This window comes from Acinonyx jubatus, chromosome E1 (assembly GCF_027475565.1).
Source record: "Acinonyx jubatus isolate Ajub_Pintada_27869175 chromosome E1, VMU_Ajub_asm_v1.0, whole genome shotgun sequence".
NCBI classification, from domain to species: domain Eukaryota; kingdom Metazoa; phylum Chordata; class Mammalia; order Carnivora; family Felidae; genus Acinonyx; species Acinonyx jubatus.
This window is the reverse complement of record NC_069397.1, coordinates 305,532-324,987: the sequence shown is the minus strand read 5'-3', so window position 1 is coordinate 324,987 and position 19,456 is coordinate 305,532. Positions and strand designations below refer to the sequence as shown.

The following is a 19,456-nucleotide window of genomic DNA, read 5'->3' as shown; positions in this document are numbered from 1 at the left end:
AGACTTTGGCTCAGTTCGTGGGTTTGAGCCCCGTGTTGGGCTCTGTGCCGACAGCTCGGAGCCTGGAGCCTGCTTCGGACTCTGTGTCCCCCTCTCTGTCTGCCCCTCCCCTGTTCACACTCTGTCTCTCTCTCAAACATAAATAAACATTTAAAAAAATTAAGAATTAACTGGGCGGATATTCTGGCAAAGGCAGTGAGAGGTGGGGTAAATGGAAGGGGAGCCACAGATGAATAATTTCGTAGGAGGAACAGAATGTAATTGGGCCTAGAAAACCAGGGGTGGGCCCTGGAGTGTGGCAGCAGTAGTCAAACTGAGCGTGTGGGACCTCAAGAAGAGGGTGGATAGACGGGGTTGAGTGCTAGGTGAAGTTTATAAGCACTGCTAAAGAGTTTGGGTTTGTCTTCTGTCCTGACGACAAAGCCTAACCATTGAGGGATTTTATGCCAGGAGTTACCAGTCAGGAATTTGATGCACATCCTAAAGTATAAGCCCTGAGTATCATGACTTTGGGATTGCAGATTTTATTTTCCTTCACTTTACTTGTGTTTTATTTCTGCAACAGAAATTTGTTTTTCACAGTGTTACTCTAAAAGCTTCTTTGTATGTGGAAGAGCTGGGCTGGGAGTTGGGGTTGAGCCGGGTGGCAGTAGGGAGACGCACGGCCTTTGCCCAGGCGGTAGAGTGAGGAGGGCTGAGCAGATTAGCCGGGAAGGGGTAAGGAGAGGAAAGTGTGTTCAGAAGTCAGCATCCTAAAATGGTACCAGGTACCGAGAATCGAGTATTTCATGTTGTGTGTTGGTTTAGCAGGAAGGAACTTAGAGGTGTCCAGCAGCTGAAGAGGGTAGACGCCATCTCGGGGTTGCCGGAGGGGGCATCTCTCGTGTGTGGGTGCCAGACCTCCAGTGTACATCACTGCCCATGGGGAGGGACTGAGGCTGACAGTGGGGATGTAGGGTTGGAAGTAAGTTAATGTGGGCTTAGATGGTGCCTAAACCTACCTGACGCATTCACCACTGGATACATCATTTATGTAACGATGGGAAGAATTAAAGACGTCTGACATTTTTTTAGACGCTCTCGTGTTCTTTTGTGCGGCATCATTAGCCTTCCCTTAGTCACTAGAGGGCGCTGCACCCTTCAGAGTAACGAGGGCACTCAAGATTCTGTAAGACTGAGAGTTGCCACGAGGATTAATTTAGCCGCTATATTTATCGCTCTGTTACTGCTCTGTCCATTAATGAGTCTTCCTGGTGGTGTTAAGGACAGATTGTCTCGGTGTGAAGGACACCGAGCTGGCGTGCTGTACCTGCTCTTTTCAGCCTGCCGGTTATCAGGCGTGTGGACGGCCAGCCATGTCCACGGAATGAGAGATTTCAGGGAAAGGTGGTGGCAGATTTGTGAAGGACGTTGGGAGACTCGGGTATCACCATATAACTTTAAATTGTATACGTTTGTGTTAGTGAGTGGCGAGTGTAACCTCTTACCTCTTACTCTCTTTGTCTTTCATCAGCCACGGCTAGTCTGTTCAAAGAGCATGCTTTATTTTATTCCTCCCCACCGGCAATGGGGTGGAAACTTTGTAGGCTATTAAGATCACGTATGTTTTGTCATTGTGGATGTAGGACCTGACGGACTCTGGTTAGTACCATTTTACAGTGAAGCATGAGCCATGTGTCCTGTGATGAGGGAACCTTGTGCTGCATGATCAGTGCAAGGCCACATCACTGACTGTTCAGTGCTCAAGAACAGGGGCTCGGGGGCCTTTGTTTACCTCCCCACCTCGGCCTCTTTCATTGGCCATGCAACTTTGAACAATGATGCAGACTTTGTCTTAGCAGTTTCATTTTTAGGGTAAAAACCTGATGCCCAGGAAGCATTTGGAACGTTCAGTGTTCTATTGCTTGTAATAGCAAAACAATTGGAAGCAGTCAAATACCTTATGAGTGTGATAAATTGTTGAATGTGGCAGATAAAATGAACCAGAAACCGGTAACAACAGGAGTGTTGTTTTTTTAATCTTTATTGATTTTTGAGAGAGAGAGAGAGAGAGAGAGAGAGAGAGAGAGAGTGAGCAAGCGAGCAGGGGAGGAACAGAGAGAGAGGGAGACAAAGAATCCAAAGCAGGCTCCAGGCTCTGAGCTGTCAGCCCAGAGCCTGATGCAGGGCTCGAACCTGCGAACCGTGGGATCATGACCTGAGCCGAAGTCAGACTCCTAACCGACTGAGCCACCCAGACGCCCCAGGAGTGTGTGTGTGTGTGTGTGTGTGTGTGTGTGTGTGTGTGTGTGTATGTATTTATTTATTTATTTATTTATTTACTTATTTATTTATTTTATTCAGTATATGAAATTTATTGTCAAATTGGTTTCCATACAACACCCAGTGCTCATCCCAAAAGGTGCCCTCCTCAATACCCATCACCCACCCTCCCCTCCCTCCCACCCCGCATCAACCCTCAGTTTGTTCTCAGTTTTTAACAGTCTCCTATGCTTTGGCTCTCTCCCACTCTAACCTCTTTTCCCCAGGAGTGTTTTTATAAGAACAGTGTTGAGCAAAATTTAAGACAACAGCTTAAGTGTATCCTTTATATAAAGTCAATATGGCAGAATGAAAGAATGAAAGGATCTGACAGAATGATGGGATCCGGTCTTGGTAAGATTTTTATAACGTAGTACAAAACAGTAAGTGGGGCTAATGGAAGAAGCTTCATCTAGGCTGAGAAAAGGTTCTCAGCCTTTTCAAATGGGAGGTTTGCACCCACAAGCTGGGGCCACACAACTCGGGTTTTAAAAAAACGGGTAGGATTCTATAGGTGAAAGATGTTAAGGAGTCCAGCTCTAGGAGGAAACCTAAACCGTGTTAAGGTGTAACATGGGGTTATTGGTTCAGAATGGGGAGTGATCTGTAGGCAGTGAAGATTGTGTGCTTTGAACCTTTGGGGATAATTCTGTCAATAAAACCTGACATTTTAAGGATGAAACTAATTTAAGACAGTTTCTCATGATCGGGATTCCAGTGAGCTGACATAAAGTGGATCCAGTCAGTCAGACTTGAGGGACACAGGGAAGCTACCTTAACATTGAGGAGCAGCCTTGTCGGTGGAACAAAGTGCAGGGCTTTGGGGCAGCTCTTCTGATGTCCTTTTACGTAGATTCTTGGCTGTTTTCTGTGTTTGCAGCTTTCAAACTGCCCCCCCCCCCCCCCCCCCCGCCACAGCCCATAACCGGAAATATTTTACGTCGTGACCTGATGTATACTCCTGTGCATACGTTTTAGTGAGTAGCAACATGCATGTAGATGACTTAAGTGAAACAGACTGTTTGTGATAAGTGCCTGTGTTTTCTGTTCGATTTTGATTTGTCATAAAAGAGAACTGGTTAGCAACTCACTCGGTTGATTTTGCAGCCCCAGTTTGAAAAGGAGTGCATCCAGCTGCCAGGTGCCACGGCCGGTGCTGGCGCTGGCAGGTGGGGTAGCACGGGCGAGGAGGTGGCTGCCGCGCCCGTCAGGGTGGCGGGTCCATGCCAGCAGCCGTGCCAGCCTGCTGTTTGCCCAGGTCTGCAGCTTTCCCCCTTCGAGGAGTCCTTCTGGGAGTGTCGCAGATGGAGGTCACGCAGCAGACATAAAAGGTGTCCTTTTTCTTCCTTCGTACCCTGGCTGTCTGTACTACGTTCAGTCCGGTTTTCTTCCAGTGCCAGGGAAGCGATGTTCTTTTTCTTGATTAAGCCCCCTTTCCCTTATTTTCTTCTTTCTTCCGGTCACTCAGTTACTGTTTCTCTAGTGTCCCTGGTCTTTCTGCCAGCACCTTCCCGTCTCCTTGCAGACAAATTAGTTTCGTTCCCTCCTTTTAAAGCCTTTCATTTGTGCTCTCTCCCCATCTAGTTACCCCGTTCTTTAACTGTTGGGCTTTTCAAGTCGTCCTGCTCGTCACGCTTGTACCTCACCACCCCTCTCTCGTTCATCCTTCGCGGCCTCCTGTTGGCTTTTACTACAGTTGTGTTACCACGGTTGCTCTCTCTGCTGGGAGCCCATTGGCCTTCCCTGGGTCTTTAGTATTTGGTGTTAATGATCTGCCTCTCTGTTGTTAAGCCCTTCCCCAAATCTTTTATGATCAGAAAAGGCAATACAGATTAATACGTGCTTGTGGTTAAAAATTGTCTGTATTGACGTGTACAAAGCAGTGAGTAAAAGATCCCGTGTTCCAGAGTTGACCACTGCTATGTATTGGTGTTGTGTTCTCATACAGTTTTCTATTTGTATATAAACATGTCCCCGTGTTTTTCTTCCTAAGACAAATGGGCTTATAGTAGATACTTGGTTTTTTTAAAAATTTAGTTTTCGATTGCTCATATTCCAGTAGTTAGGACAGATATTTTGCTTGATATTTTCTTCTGCCACCAAATGGTAAGTGCTGGGAAGAAAACAATGATCTCTAACGTCTTCCTCCCTGTTTTATTATTTTACGTAGAACGGTGCCTCACGCAAATAGGTGATCAGTGTGTATTTGTTCAGTCCCGTGTACGGAGCTGACAATTCCATTTCTCACTGATCTCAAACAGGCATAGTCACGTGACCCTGCTCTGCTGGAGTGTGCACTGAGCAGTAAAAGAGTCAGATGTGCCGGTAGCCGTTGGAATAAGTGCGACGAGGCCAGTGTGCCAGAGGGACACGGGTGGTTGAGGTCTGATAGTCAAAGTAAGGCCTTTGTCAGGAGGGAACGTTGAAGCCGAGCTCTAAGTGATGACAAGGGGAGAAGGGTGTTTCAAACAGAGGGAATGGCCGCTACCAATGACACGGGGAGGAACTTAGTCGTGTGCCCCATCAGGCTGACTTGATCTCCTTGGTTTTTGTTGTGAACATACAGCTCGTTGTCCTGTTTTGATGGTTCTTCAGAAACAGTTTTTAAGTAAATGGCGTTGACCTAGGACCGTACTAATACCGCAGTCACTGGCCACGTGTGCTACTCAAATTGAATAAAATTGAATAAAATTAAAAATTCAGTTCCTCAGTTGAACTGGCCGTATGTCAGGTGTTGTGGACAGTGTGACCGTGGACCAAGCCAGTGTGCAGAAAGCTGTCCTGCGCAGCGCTGTTTTGGAAAAGCCACAGAATACAGACTCCTTGGGAGACTTTATACCCTGTTCCAGCTGTTTGTGTTTGATGTGTGAAGGGCGAAGAAATACTCGTGAAACGACAAGATGAGTAAAGGAGTGGAAAGTCGGCGCGTCTTTCCACACAGGGAACAACCCAGTTAATGTGTGTGAGCTCTGAGAGGGGAGGGGGCTGGCGGGGCTTGAAGAACGGCGGGAGGGCTGGCTGCCGCGGACGAGAGTGATCGTTGGAGACCCCCCAGGCAGAGCGAACCCTTCTGGACGTGGACTTACGCACAGCGGGCGGTGGTGGGTTAGGGTTGTTAGCACCGCAATAACGGGACCTGATCGGGATGCCTGCTGCGCACCAACCGTTTCTTTCATTTTCCTTGCCTTCTGAGAGTTCAGTAGGAGGGTGGGCGTGATGGCCTATTGAACTGAGTATTGGAGTAAGTAAATTATCGGCTTGAGACCCAGATTACGAACTCCCTTCATTTACAGTGTTAGCACTGGCACCCTTGTTTTATGTTTGTTGTAATACTTGTCTACCGATAAACGGGAACTTATAGGCAAGCACTTGTTTTTGTTTTTCTTCCAGTGAAGGTGGTGTTTTTAAGGCTCATCTCACTTTCCCAAAAGATTACCCCCTCCGGCCTCCTAAAATGAAATTCATTACAGAAATCTGGCACCCAAATGGTAAGTTCATCTAGCTTTACTTTTACATTTGCAAATATGACGGCCTGCCTCTGAGGTTTTCAAGGTCAAAAAGAGAGAGACAGTTCTCAAGGAAATCACTTTGGGATTTTTGTACTAAGCTCACTGTGTTTATTATGCACATGGCCTTGTATTAGTACCTTTAGGACAGCAGGGGGAATGGACATCTATTTATTTGCTTAGTTTTCAGCTCTTTTCGAGACTCCCGATGTTCCGAACCAGAGGCATGGTTACTGGGTGATATTCAGCATGAGTAGAGCCCTCACAGTTGAGCAGATCACTTCCATGGTATCGGGTGACTCATTGTCTGTTCCAGAGAGGGGTAATTAAACCTGGATTTTAAATTTCTATTTCTCTTCTTCACTCTTAGACCGTGGGCAGCTCTTAACTTTTACCTTTATTCTTTAGCTGTTGAAAAGGGAGTGTCCTACCTGCCTCGTAAGGTGACTGGTGGGGTCAGAGGAGATGTGGTGCTCTGTGTTTTCACCTTCGGAAAACATCCAGTCCTGCAGTGCCTGAAATGTGGTGACATTGGCTTTTTTACCCAAAGATGTGTCACCATTTAAAATCCACTTTGCAAGCCAGAGGTTGGGCTGGGTAAAGAATGTTTGTACACCGCCTCCCCTGAAGTTGGCCTCGTTTTGGTGACGGAGCTGGCGGGTGTGTCTTCTCTAAGTTGTCGGGTTTTCATTTCTGACGACTGTGCCCATCTGCTTCTCCTGGGACTTTGCGTCACCAGGAAGAGAAACTCCTAGGTTAGTCTAAGCAAAAGTCCGTGAGCAGAAATGAATGAATAAACGAAGGCATTACTCCAGGGGTCTGGAGTGTGGACTCAACACCCAGTGGCTTGAGAAACGGGCGGGAGTCTCTCTTGGGAGAGACTCGGGGTGGCCGACGGAGAACTTGCAGGAACCGAGGGGGCCGCTGTATTTCATCACGTCTGAGGAGGCGGTGAGCACGGGGACGCGTCACCACGTCGGTGGTGGAATGTGCCAGAGGGGGCCCCGCCTGGCGTGTGGATGCGCGAAGCGACAGCGTCCGCCCCCTGTTGTGTTGATGCCTCGCTGCTTCCTTCCTGGCGTCTGGGTCTGCCAGTGTCTCTTTCCTTCACTTGGATTATTTGGTGTAACGGGCAGTCTCCTTGCACCTGTTTCCAGAGAAGACGCAGCCAAGCTCCGAGTGTCGGCTCCACCACGGATTAGCTGTGTGGTCGCAGGTGAAACCTCTCTGAGCCTCGGTTTCCCCGTGAGAGCACACACAGGCAACACGCGGGTCTTGTGAGCCGGAGGAGAGCCACGGTCCAGTGGTCTAAGAGGGCAGCCGTTGATGCGCATGTTTCAGATGGAAGAGACTTCATTTTGGGGCCACAAGGGGGAGGAGTTAGCGAGATTGAAACATGACTGGAGAGAGGAGGGACTTTGTGAAGGAGGGCACCTGAGGATGTGGGCGGGGATGGCAGGTGTGGGGACAGAAGGTGCCAGGAAGGTGCCAGAGAGCGGCTGGGGAGGTGCGAGGAGCCCTGTGGAACCAGGTGGGGCCAGGCTGGCACTGGAGCTGGAGGTGGTGAGTGAGTGCGGGCCCTCCTGCGGGAAGGGAGACACGGAGAGGACCGTGTTGTTGCAGGTAGAGGGGTCAGGGGGTGCTTCCTAGAGATGTGGTGCTTTTTTTTTCTTCTTCTTTTTTTTTATTTTTTGTTTTTTTTAATGTTTATTTTTTTTTTTTTTTGAGAGAGAGCACGAGCGAGCACAAGGTGGGTAGGGGCAGAGAGAGAGAGAGAGAGAGAGAGAGAGAGATTGAGAATCTGCTTTCAGCGCAGAGCCTGATACGGGGCTTCAACTCATGACCCACGAGAACATGACCTGAGCCAAAACCAAGAATCGGACACTTAAGCAGCTGAGCCCCCCCGAGAAGCCTGCACTAGAGAATGTGATTTAAAAAAAAAAATTTTTTTTTTTTAACCTTTATTTTCAAGAGACAGAGACAGAGTGCGAACGGGGGAGGGTCAGAGAGAGAGGGAGACACAGAATCTGAAGTAGGCTCCAGGCTCTGAGCTGTCAGCCCAGAGCCCGATGCGGGGCCTGAACCCACCAACCGTGAGATTGTGACCTGAGCCGAAGTCGGACGCTCAAGCGACTGAGCCACCCAGGTGCCCCTAGAGAATGTGATTCTTAACAGGATTTTGAGTGTGTGCATGCCTGGCTTAACCTTTTTTCTTTAGACTTTGGGTTCTCCTTAAATTATGGTGCTTTAAAGCTGTTTGGTGGGTTCATCATGACTGCGTGATCCAGAGGGAAGGATAGCGTCCGTGGAGGAAGGGTTGGGAGGGGAGCCAGACTGATCTTCGGGAGACGTGCAGATGATTTTATCAGTGCTTCCCGCGAGAGACCGTGAAAGCTTGAAGTGACAGTGGTTCGAGGAGGGAAAATGGAGTTGTGGGTGGGTGGTGATTGTGAGGTCAGCGTTCGGAATCGATGGGCCACATACAGAATAACCACAGGATCAAAACCACACAGAGGTACTTTACAGCTGCTGGGATGGCTGGAATCAGAAAGGCAGATGAGAAGCCAGTGTCAGTGAGGACAGCGAGAATTTCAAGCCTCGTGTACTCCTGGCGAGAACGCGAAGGGCAGCCGCTTTGGAAAACAGACTAGTCTGGTGTTCCCCAGAAGGTTCAACGTGGTCACCTCGTTTGTGGCCGTGGGATTCCTTCCTGGATCTAGAACCAAGAACGGTGGGAGTATGTCCACGAGACACTGAGGCTTGACTGTTCATGGCAGCATTGTTCATGAAGGGCAGAAAGTGGAAGCAGCCCAATGTCTATCGGTCGACGAGGACAAAAGCAGTATGTAACATGTCCACGTTGTGGGATGACGCACCGGCTCGTGCTGCAACACGGAGGAACCTTAGAAACACTGAGTGAACGAAGCCCGTCACAGAAGGCCACAGAGTGCATGATTCCATTTACGCCGGACTGTCTCTCATCTAGAGAGAGAGAGAGAGACGGCTAGGGTAGGGGTTGCAGCGGGCTCGGGGGAAGGATGGGAGGGAATGAGGAGTGATTGCTGGTGAGCGTGCGGTTTCTTTCTGGGGTGATGGTCGTACAACTTTGTAAACATGCTGGAGGCTGTTAGGTTGTGCACCTCAGCTGTGTGAATTCTAGCTCCATAACGCTGTTCTAAGCGTTATTCTGAGGTAAAAATTAGCTTCATGTGGCTTAGATGCATCCCGTTGGGTTGGTTTTTCTTGAGATCTACTTGCCGTACCCACCTAGAGGGTCGGGTGAAAGTGGCCCATCCAAAGCTCAGCAGGGAGTGTAGGGCCTTGGAAGTTATCGGCATTGAGATGATAGTAACGCCGTGACATTACCTTGTCTTGCATGGAGTTATCCGTCAGTTACAAATCAGTAAAGCGTGGGGACAAAGGTGAGGGGTGACATTGCGGTGTAAAGAATGGGTTAATGTCCCCATGGAAAAAGGTGGCACGTGCTGGAGAGTGGGATGGCATCAGAAGTCAGGCTAAGGGAGGCTGGAGGGGGAGAGAACAGTTCACGAGCCTGTGGCAAAAAGTGTGTCACGGAGGGTGAAGTGGGGAGAACGTGTCCGTAGTCGTGGCCCAGCATGGGTGACTTTGAAAGCATCCAGGAGAATGTCGTTCTGGTCACCTGGTGAGCAGCCATGGCATCCTGATAAGGGGCAGAAGCCTGCCTCTCCGGTGAGGGGATGAGACAGAGAGAGAGAGGGAGAGGGAGAGAAAGGGAGGCGGGGAGAGGGAGGAAAGGAGGGAGGGGGAGGGAGGGGGAGGGAGGTGGGGAGGGCTAGGGTCAAGCAGGTTTGCTCATTCCAGACGCACGGCTTTAAGGGACGGGGTGGCTGGGAGGGTGCTTGTGGCTGGGGCTCAAGTAGTGGCTTTGTGTGGAGAGTTGATTTAGAAAAAGGCGGACCAAAACTCCAAATGGACAAAAAGTTTCGAGGGGCTGGGGCTTGTAAACGAGGCCTCTGCCAGTGAGAGCGACGAGGTAAGGTCGTCATTGGGTCTTGAAGGAAGAGGGCAGAGTAGCGGCACAGCTTGGCGTGGGGAGAATGAAGCAGTTTGGCCGAAGAAACTAGGTGGGTAAAGGGTCAGAGGGGTCATTGCACTGGAGGAGACGTGTATTTTCTGCACGTGGAAAAACTTCACCCCCAGGATCATCTAGAAAAACCGAGCTATATTTCTCCTGTATTTCTCATTTTAAAATGTAATTTGGTAATAGGTGTGAAGCCTAAAATCTTTTCATTAAGAAAAAAAAAATTAGACTATTGTTAAAATGAAGTGACCCAAGTTTAAAAATGTAAAGGTGCTAGATCGTAACGGTAATCTTCAAAAGAAGGAAGATGATTAAATTGATTGTCACTGATAGAGTTTTATAGAGGCATTTAATACTCTGTGTTCGAAGACAGTGACTTGGAAAAAAATTCTTATTTGGGGAGCCCTGACTGTAGAAAAGCCCCCAGACAAGGTGTGAAAGCCCCGGCCTGGCCCGGCACGCACCCATGGTCACGGCTGCATTCCAGACACGTTTGTCCGAGTGTGGCAGTGTGAGGGCCCCGAGTTTGTAACAACATGGGAAGTGCTTCCCAAGGTAGGAGGTGGAAAGTAAGCTTTAAAATCATACCCATCACACGTTTCTTAGACTTTAGGCAGGAAGTTAGGAATGAAAGAGATCTACATGTTGCCGTTGGTTACTTACGGGATTTGGAAATTTGGTTGAAAAACTTGTTATGCCAAGAATTCTTATATTTTTCTGTGATTTCCAGCATTTTCCCAGTAAGTATACTTTTATTTTATTTTATTTTATTTTATTTTATTTTATTTATTTTATTTTATTTTTCAGTGGAGAAAATTACTCTGTAAAACATGAGTGATGATTTTGGTAGGTTTACTAATGAGTGTTTGTGTGATCTGAGTGAGCTGGTGGGTTAGAACTTCACCTTTGTGTTGGTCGGGAATTACTCTGTGACTTGCATTTTAAATCTCAGTTTCATAGAAAAGATGGCATCATGACTGTCATTTTATATCGATGAATTTTCACTGGTGATAGGACATGTTCTTTTGCGAATCCGAGGATTTTGCCTTTATGTGATTTAAAAAGTATACTATGAGGTTCGTAGGAATGTCTCTGGATGTTTGACTGTCACCAATTTCAATCAGGAAGTTAGTGGGGAAACTAGGAAATTATACAGACTCGGTTCTGGTATTTCAATCGTATACTTTATACAAAAAAAGAACAGATTGATGGTATTTACTGCATATAAATGCTGGACACCACCTATGTGCCAGGTATCTTGACGTTTTGCTTCTGTTTCTGTTGTTTTGTCAAATGGATCCTATTTGGTAAAAATCTGTGGTCTTCCTAACAAGTTAGCGGGTTCCATTTTGGAAATCGTCTGTATGTGTTCAGCGTTTATAGCGGACTGTGGGGGTCCGGGTCACTCCTATAATCGGTCTTTATGTGTAACCACGTTGTTTTAAATACCTTAAACAGGATTCTTACTGTCTAATTTTGCAGTTGATAAAAATGGTGATGTATGCATCTCCATTCTTCATGAGCCCGGCGAGGACAAATACGGGTACGAAAAGCCAGAGGAACGCTGGCTCCCTATTCACACTGTGGAAACCATCATGATTAGTGTCATTTCCATGCTGGCAGACCCGAACGGAGACTCCCCTGCTAACGTGGATGCTGCGGTAAGGTGGTCACGCACACACCTCCCTCCCTGTTCATTAAACTCGATCACAACCGCCGCCTGCGTGTGTGTGTGTGTGTGTCTCTACACTCTGTTCACGTACATTTATTTTTCTCCTGAATCTGTACAAAACTAAGTTACAGATACAGCTAAGTTTTACCTCTTACGTACTTGAACCTGCATCTCTTAAGAATAAGGATACTGTCTTACTTGGCTATAATATTACTGTCATACTTAAGAAAATTTAATATCAAGTCCCTACTAAAGTCTATGTTATTATTCCTGGGCTTTTATTTTAAAATTTTTCAGATCTACAAAAGTTGCATTAGTTAAGTAAACACTCTTCGCCTGGATTCACCAGTTGTGGAGATTTTACAGCATTTTTTTTCCTGAACTGTTTGGGACACTTTACAGATGCCCTAACTCTCCACGCGTAGGCCCTTCAGTGGCGTCCCCTGAGAATTCAGGGTGCTTTCTCGCAAGCACAGCACAGGTGTCTTCATCGATAAGGACTGTTGGATGCGTACGCAGCTCATACGCACGGTTCCTAACATGGTTCTTTATACCTGCTCTTTTTTCTTTTTTTTTTTTTTAAATCTGGGAGACCACATTTTAATTTGTGTTCATGTTTTTATTAGTCTCCTAGAATAGTCTAGTTCCTCAGCCTTCTGCTGTCCTTGGGAAAGCCTTTCGTTCTAATTTTTGTTCTTGGAACTGTTGTTAGTATGTATTGAAGCCAGGAGATTAAATTCACCTTTTTTCTTGGGTTACTTCAAACCTATAGAAAAACTTGGGCAAGGTAGTAGCATATGCAGGGAGACACCACGTCCATAAGCCCTTTCAAATGTATGGCTTTGACTTTTTGAATTTAGTAACCAAATTGAAGTAAAAACTGGCAGAAAACTGTCCTGGCCTTTTTTTTTTTTTTTTTTTAAGTTTATATTTGAAGAGACAGTGTGAGCAGGGGAGGGGCAGAGAGAATCCCAAGCAGGTTCCACATTCAGTGCAGAGTGCGACACGGGGCTCAAACTCACAAACCGTGAGATCGTGACCTGAGCCAAAATCAAGAGTCTGATGCTAACTGACTGAGCCACTCGTGTACCCCCGTCTCAGCCTTTTCTGTAGCCAAGTTTTAGTCTGAGCGGTGCAGGAGATGGTGAGGGAGAAGGGAGAGCTGTGTTTTTAAAAAATCCCGTGGAATCATTTTGAGAGGGAATTGTTTGATTCATGCTCAGCTGTAACTCTTTTGAATAAAACGAGAACTGATAAATTTTATTTTAATCTTCATAAAGATAAAATTGATAATTAAGAGCAAATACCTGAAAGTATGAATATGCAAACGTTAGTAACCCTTCAAAGCAGCTGCGTCCTGAAACTGGGGGACCTACTGAGGAAGGAGAGTCATCGCCTCGAAGCCAGTGTGACTGTCAGGGTGGAAGCAGGCCTTCCCCCCAGGGCTCCATACGCCAGTGTGACCTCTGATCTGAGCCCCACAGGTCGTGTGCCATCTGTCCCGTTAACGTCTTGAAACCCACGGCTTCTTTTTATGATTTAAGCAGTTGGTCGTCTTGTATCTAAACCAGAACTTTCTCGTCCACATGTTCAGGCAAACTTTCGTATTTGCTTTGCCATTTTCATGTTTTTTGTTAGTTTGCTTCTCTGACCTCTCACTTGATGGTACCTGTTCCAGGAAAACCACACTTTTCTTGGAGACCCCTCTCCTGGACCCTCCACCTTTGGCTCCTGGATTAGGGGTGGGCTCAGACCGCTGCACGCAGCCTGCCTGCTCTTCTGGGCAGGATCATCTGTTTCTGCATCCTGTTCCTTTTTTCTTGCTTGACTCCTTCCCGTGGTGCTTCATCTGAGACTCATGTTTCAGAAAGGCTTTGTGAGAATTAACATCTGGTCCTTACCTGCCTGCGAGTGTTTTCGTCTGGGCCTTATTCGTAAGTGACAGTTTGTGGAGTTCTGGGGGACAAGTTCAGACGTGTACAGGATTTGTCTTTTATCATTCACCGTTGCTGACGAGGGAGTTGATGCGAGGCTGACTCTTCACCGCTTGCGGGTGACCTTTCCTTTCTTTTTCTCCCTGTTCCTTTAGGTTTTTTTCTGACTCTTGGTGCTTAAAATATCACCTTGTTGTGTAAGATTTTCTGTTTCTGCACAGTTGTGCCCCTTGTCGGTGAGAGGTGCGTTCCAAGACCCCCGGCGGATGCCTGAAACCAGGGATAAGTACTGAACCCTTATATACATTATTTTTTGTCCTATATGCATACACACACGATAAAGTTTGATTTGTGAATTAGGCTCAGTGAGAGACCTACAGTGGTTGCTGATGATAAAGTAGGGCAGTTATAAAAAGTCATGTGACTGTGGACTCTCCCGTGTCTCAGTGGCCCGTACCTGCCCTCCTCGTGAGGATGGGAGGGGTGTGACGCGGTCGGAGGCTTCTCCTCTTGACCCTGTGATGTCACGACAGAAGGGGGGCCATCTGCGCCACGACGGACGCGGTCGCCTGTGGCAGAGGGGCTCCCGTGGTCGATTTGCGCTTGTAGGATGTCAGTTCTGGGAAGTTTCCCATTTTCACCACGTTGAGAACTTCCCTGTGTATCGCACTCCTTCCGTTTTTTAATTAATTCTTCATTTGAGTGCCGCCGAGCCACAAAGTACACTCCTTCCCTGTTTGGGCTCGCGGCTGCCGCCTACGTCGGTCCTTGTTTCGTCCGGGTGCCTGTGGATGGCGACTTCTGCCGCCTCCTTCCTCACTGTGGCGGTGTCGCTGTTTAATGAACTAATCGTTGTTCGGTCTTGGGCGAGTTCTAATTAGAAGTGTGTGTAAAGTTAAATTCTGAAGTCTCTTTCTCGGAGGCCCATGTTTTCTCTTGTGTTTCTCCTGCATCTGGGAGCCCGGGCTCTGGTGGGAGCGGCAGCGTGGGGGTCTGCGGGCACCGGCCTGACCCCAACCTCGAACGTGAAGAGGCCGTTACTTTCAGTCCTGGTACCCACGCGAGGGGCCCTGATTCTAGCACGTAAAGTGTAGGTATTGCAGTTGGCCGTATTTCAGGAGAGTATTAGCATTTTGGGTATAGTGGGAGGAAGATGCCACATCTCTGTTTTCATCCTGCGTCTTACCAACTCTTCTCAGGCCGGACGTGTCTAACCTGTGCCCTCTGTTCATTCGGCCCTTCCCCTCCTCTCTCTGTCTGGTTGCAGGGAGACTTCTCGGGGCTGTGCTTTCTCTCTGCGGCACGTTTCTTACTCTGCCATGTACTTCTGGTCTTCCAGAAAAAGTTCCCACCCACGTGGATGACTCTCTTGCCATTTCTTTGACGTGGAGAGTCTGTGCCTCACACAGATTCCAGTCTGATCGTTTCAGGAGGGTGTCAGGAGAGGAGAGGCATGGGCACTGTGCCCCCTTGCTCTGGTGGATGCACAGGCTCTCCGTGAGTAGAATGCAGAGAGGACACAGGTGACCTGTGTGCTCGTCCTCAGCGTGGCTGGGGTAGCTTCCGCAGTGGCTTGGGGCCCGTCACGCACCAGTCCGTCCTCTGGCGGGAAGCCACCCTCATGCAGTTGTGTGTCACCGTAGTGTCTCCAGGCCTTTCCACCTGGGACCTCCTCACCCAGGCCCCCTACCCCCAGCCTCCGTTCTCTCAGCTCCCTGCTCTTTGGAGGAGATTCTTGTTCCTTGAGCCTGAACTTCCTCTTGCCTGGAATTGCTCTTTTCTATCTTTTACTTAAAACTTGATGCCGAAGCGTTTACAGGTTTTGTGACATTTTATCCACAAGAACTTCAGACACATCCAGGTCTCTACACGTCTGTGTGTGGTTTGTCACCTAAGTTATTCTAATAACTGGCTTCCTGAGGAGGGCAGAAATTTTAACTCTCCTCTGTGAGGAGGGCAAGGGTTGAAGATTTCTCGTCTTTGCGGTGACTAAAGGCTGGGCATTTTGGTGAGAATTTTCTGCTATTTACATGCTAGATAAAAGCAGCTCAATTTTCACGTGAGACCCTGCTGGTGCCACTTGTGTCTCATTGTCACCCCCCTCCCCCGCCGCCCCCCCCCCCCCCCCCCCCCCCAGCGTGCAGCGCCCCGCTCCTCTACCTGGGGCGGAACCTTCCAGGGGCGGCAGGCAGCCTTCCCAGAACCTTCCGGGGGTGGCAGGCAGCCTTCCCAGTGCTTCCCGCGCCCGAGTAGCTTGCCTGTAGGTCGCAGCTGCCTGTCCCAGTGGACAAACCGGTCCTGTCCTCCCCGGATGTCTCCTTCCTCCAGGAGACCTGCCTGTGAGGTGACTGGCGGATTCCGATGGAGGGAGTGCCTGGCGCGAGTGGTTTCTGACGATTCTTCTGCCTTATCAGCTTTTTAACATCTTAAAGGTGTACACGTTGCCAAAGTGTTGCATTCAAGATGAAAACTCGCATTTGAGATAAGAAGAACTTGCTGGCGTTAAGTCACTAAATGCTACTTTGTGTCTATAGAAAGAATGGAGGGAAGACAGAAATGGAGAATTCAAAAGGAAAGTTGCCCGCTGTGTAAGAAAAAGCCAAGAGACTGCTTTTGAGTGACATTTATTCAACAGCTGTGACTTCACTTACTTCAGGGTAAGTTCATCGTAAAATCCTACTCCCCTGTTGCTTTGTTACAAATGGCACATACGCTGTTGGAAATTGTGTGGTTTGGGAATTTGAGTCGCCCATTGTCATTAGCTTCGTGTTCAGTGGGGAGTCCTGTGGTCAGAGACCGTGTAGCCCGCTTGGGCTTTGCTTCAGCAGGCCCCGCTGTTTTCTAGATGCTCTGTGTCAGCTCTTTCTTTCTTTCCACTGGTGGTGCGTATGTGCTGCGGGTCCTTTCTTCCATCCTGACCACTGCTGGGCCCTGAGGTTTGTGTATCTTAAAGGATGACTGAAGTGTTCATGTCTTAATTTTTTTTTTTTTTTTACAGAGAGAGCGTATTTTGTAAGAAACTGCCAAGACCATTAAACATCTACCTTCTTTGTCTTAATCAGTCTGAATCTCCCTGTTCGTTACTGCTAGGGCCAGTCGGAAAAATTTCCTTTTATTGTGTGCTGTCTGTCCACAGGCTTACCTTACATCCAGTAAGGGTCCACGATAGAAGAGGCCACATGTAGACAGTTGACCAGACGCGTGACCTTCCCGTTAAGCGGTTTCTTTTTTAATTAAATGTTGGGGTGGTAAAGTTGCTTATGAAATGTGGCGTGTGAAGAATGACCTGGAACACTCCACCTACTTGACGAAAGAGGATTGTGTCAGAACCTCTTAGGCTCCCCGTACCCCTCTTCTGCCCCAGCCTTCTCTCCTGTCCTCCAGTTCACACGTACCGTTGCTTTTCTTTGTAATTTCATCACGTTTGTGTTACCCTGGGCAACGCACTGTATGACGTTGCTCTGTGTACGTGGGATTACAACATGCACGTTCTTTTGTGGCTTTTCTTGCTCCGCATTATATTCTTGACATTTGTGTGTGTCGGGTGTAGTTAGACTCGTCTGGTTTTCGTCTGTTGTGTGGGGCTCGCTCGGTAACGGACCTGTCTGCTCTGTGTGCTCCTTGCAGTTGTGTCGTCCTTTGGGGAGAGGGTTCTCGTTTGTTGGCTTCACTTTGTGTTGGCCGTCACAGGGAGCGCGGTGCACGTCCGTGCTGAGAGCCTCTCTGGGGCGGGTGCGTGGGAGTGCGCTTGCTGACTGGTGGGTGTGTGCCCATCATTGGCTAGAGAATGCCGCATTGACCCCAAATGCTGCACCTGTTCATACTCTTTTGGCAAGGGCAAGGGTTCCATTCACTCCGTACCCCCCCCCCCCCCCCCCAGCGTTTGATCTTCCGGACCTCTGTGAAGTGTTCCGTCTGGAAGGGTGCGGCGCGAGCCCTTGCTCTGGTACGCGTGGCCGGTGCCACAGAGGAAACTCCTGTCTCTGGGCTGTTGTTCCGTTAGGTTCTCGATTCGTGCAAAGTGCACTGTGTTCCTGGTGTCTGTGGATGAGCAGACGCTCTTAATGCAGTTGGATTCGACCTCTCCTGTATTCCCGTCGGATTTTCCTCTTTGGGGTCTAGTTTCTCCTCTGCCATCAGTCAGACAGCTCCCATTGTATCTTGCCCTGTAAAAGCTTTCATAGTTTTGCCTTTGACACGCGTGTTCAATCCCCTGAAAGTGCTTGGTGTGTGGTGGGAGGCTGGAGTTCAGCTCTGCTCGCCCCCCACCCCCGCCCCCACCAACCCAGGGCAAATCCGCTGGCTGTATCCGTTGTTGGCCAGCCCTTTCACCACTGACGCCCTGGGGCAGTCGTGCTAGGAGGTGACACTTCCAGGTATGTGTTCTATGTGTCCGACCTTTTTGTGTTTTATTGGCTGGCTTGTCTTATCCCTGAACGAGCATCACATTGTCTTAATTTCTATTTATTATTTTCACAATGAAACGCGTCAAACGCAAAGGTACAAATCAGAAGTGAAGCGGACTGGACCCACCACTGGTTCTGGTTCCATGTTTGATAATCCCTGGCTTTTGAAAAGACTCCTCTGTCTTTCGGATCTCCTTGTAATAACCTGAAATGCTGACAATCAGCCTTACTTCTTTCCGTTACCACCAGGAACAGCAGTGCACTTGCAGTCTTCAAGTTATTCCTGTTTTCCTCCAGTTTGTTCGTTCTGTGTTGCTTATGTTTTGTTAATAATCCCGTCCTAATTTCGTTACCATTATACCTGACCTTCTCTCCTGTCTACTCAGGGGTCCTGCTTTTCTCCTGTTTGGCCTTTGATTTCCAGCGCCTTAAATCAAGTTCTCGCTCAGGGCCTGCTGTCTCAGTCTACCGGGATCGGGCATCTCTCCTGCTTGCGCTTTATGCATGTGCTTGTGTCCCCACCGTGTCTGTCTTCGGCTCCGCTCATTGACTGGTGCTTCTGTGGGTGTGATCGTGTCTTTAGGGGCCGCTTACCCGCACTGTTTCTCAGGCACAGAAGAGTTGGACAACGACAAAAAATTGCAGGCACTGAAGCCCAAGCACACACACGATTTCATCTCGTAAACAGTTCTCCGTAAATGCAAGAAATGACCGAGGGTTTTATTATATTTACCTTGGTAGTATATTGCCAATTAGTTAAGTAAATAGTAATGATGTGTCACAAATTTTCTAACAGGATTACTTATTCTTCGCTGGTGGGATTAGAGTTAATTTATAGTGGATTGTAACGTACACATGTGTTTAAAGTATACGTACCAAGACTAAAGTTCATTTATCAAGAACATGGAGGCAGAAAATACGTTGAATCAAAATGCCTCATTGTAAAGAATAGGTTAGTTGGAAAATAGTGTGAACTCCTGTGAATGATGACACTAAACTCAGAGCTTAGAGTTAAAGAGGAAGGAAGCAATAATTGGAAATCTTGACCAACACAGGTCAGCACTGTTCACATGTCGGTGACAAAACACCCTTGTTAAATGTCACGGGTCCTCCAGGTGCATTCCATGCAGGTGGTAATGGCTTTGCACTGTTGCAGAGGCCAGGGCAGCTGCAGCCCTTGGTAGGGCGAGCACGTGAGTGGGGAGGGGGTAGAGAGAGGGAGAGAGAGAGAGAATAAGCAGGGTCTATGCTGTCAGGGGGGAGCCCGACAAGGGGCTCGATCCCACAAACTGTGAGATAACGTCTGGAGCTGAAGTCAAGAGTCAGACTCTGAACCGTCTGAGCCTCTCAGGTGCCCCGATAAACCAGAGTTTTAATAAAATTACTACACTGCTTTTATGAATGAGGAATTGTAGTTATGATCCCTGACTTCTTACCTTACCGTTTAAGCCAGGCTTTTGTGTAAAAAAGCTGTAACCCTTGAGGTGTGTGTCTTTCATTGATAAGAATGGAATAAAGGGATTTGTGTTTTGTTGTCACTTTGGAGCTCGTCGGAAGGACCCTTGGGCTGGCTG

At 48.1% G+C, this 19,456-nt stretch overlaps 1 protein-coding gene across 3 annotated transcripts in view; it reads left to right on the top strand.

The window, feature by feature from the left end:
- The window catches only part of UBE2G1 (ubiquitin conjugating enzyme E2 G1), a 108,559-nt gene that overhangs the window by 79,264 nt on the left and 9,839 nt on the right, over positions 1-19,456 (top strand). The window contains exons 3-6 of one of the 3 annotated variants that reach the window (XM_053212443.1): positions 5,692-5,789; positions 11,353-11,531; positions 16,011-16,133; positions 16,475-16,534. In XM_053212443.1, the coding sequence (XP_053068418.1) occupies positions 5,692-5,789; positions 11,353-11,531; positions 16,011-16,097 (364 nt within the window). In that variant the 3' untranslated portion in view covers positions 16,098-16,133; positions 16,475-16,534. Of the gene's footprint in view, positions 1-5,691; positions 5,790-11,352; positions 11,532-16,010; positions 16,134-16,474; positions 16,535-19,456 lie in introns of those variants that run through there. The other 2 variants (XM_027047482.2, XM_027047481.2) reach the window with 2 other exon arrangements.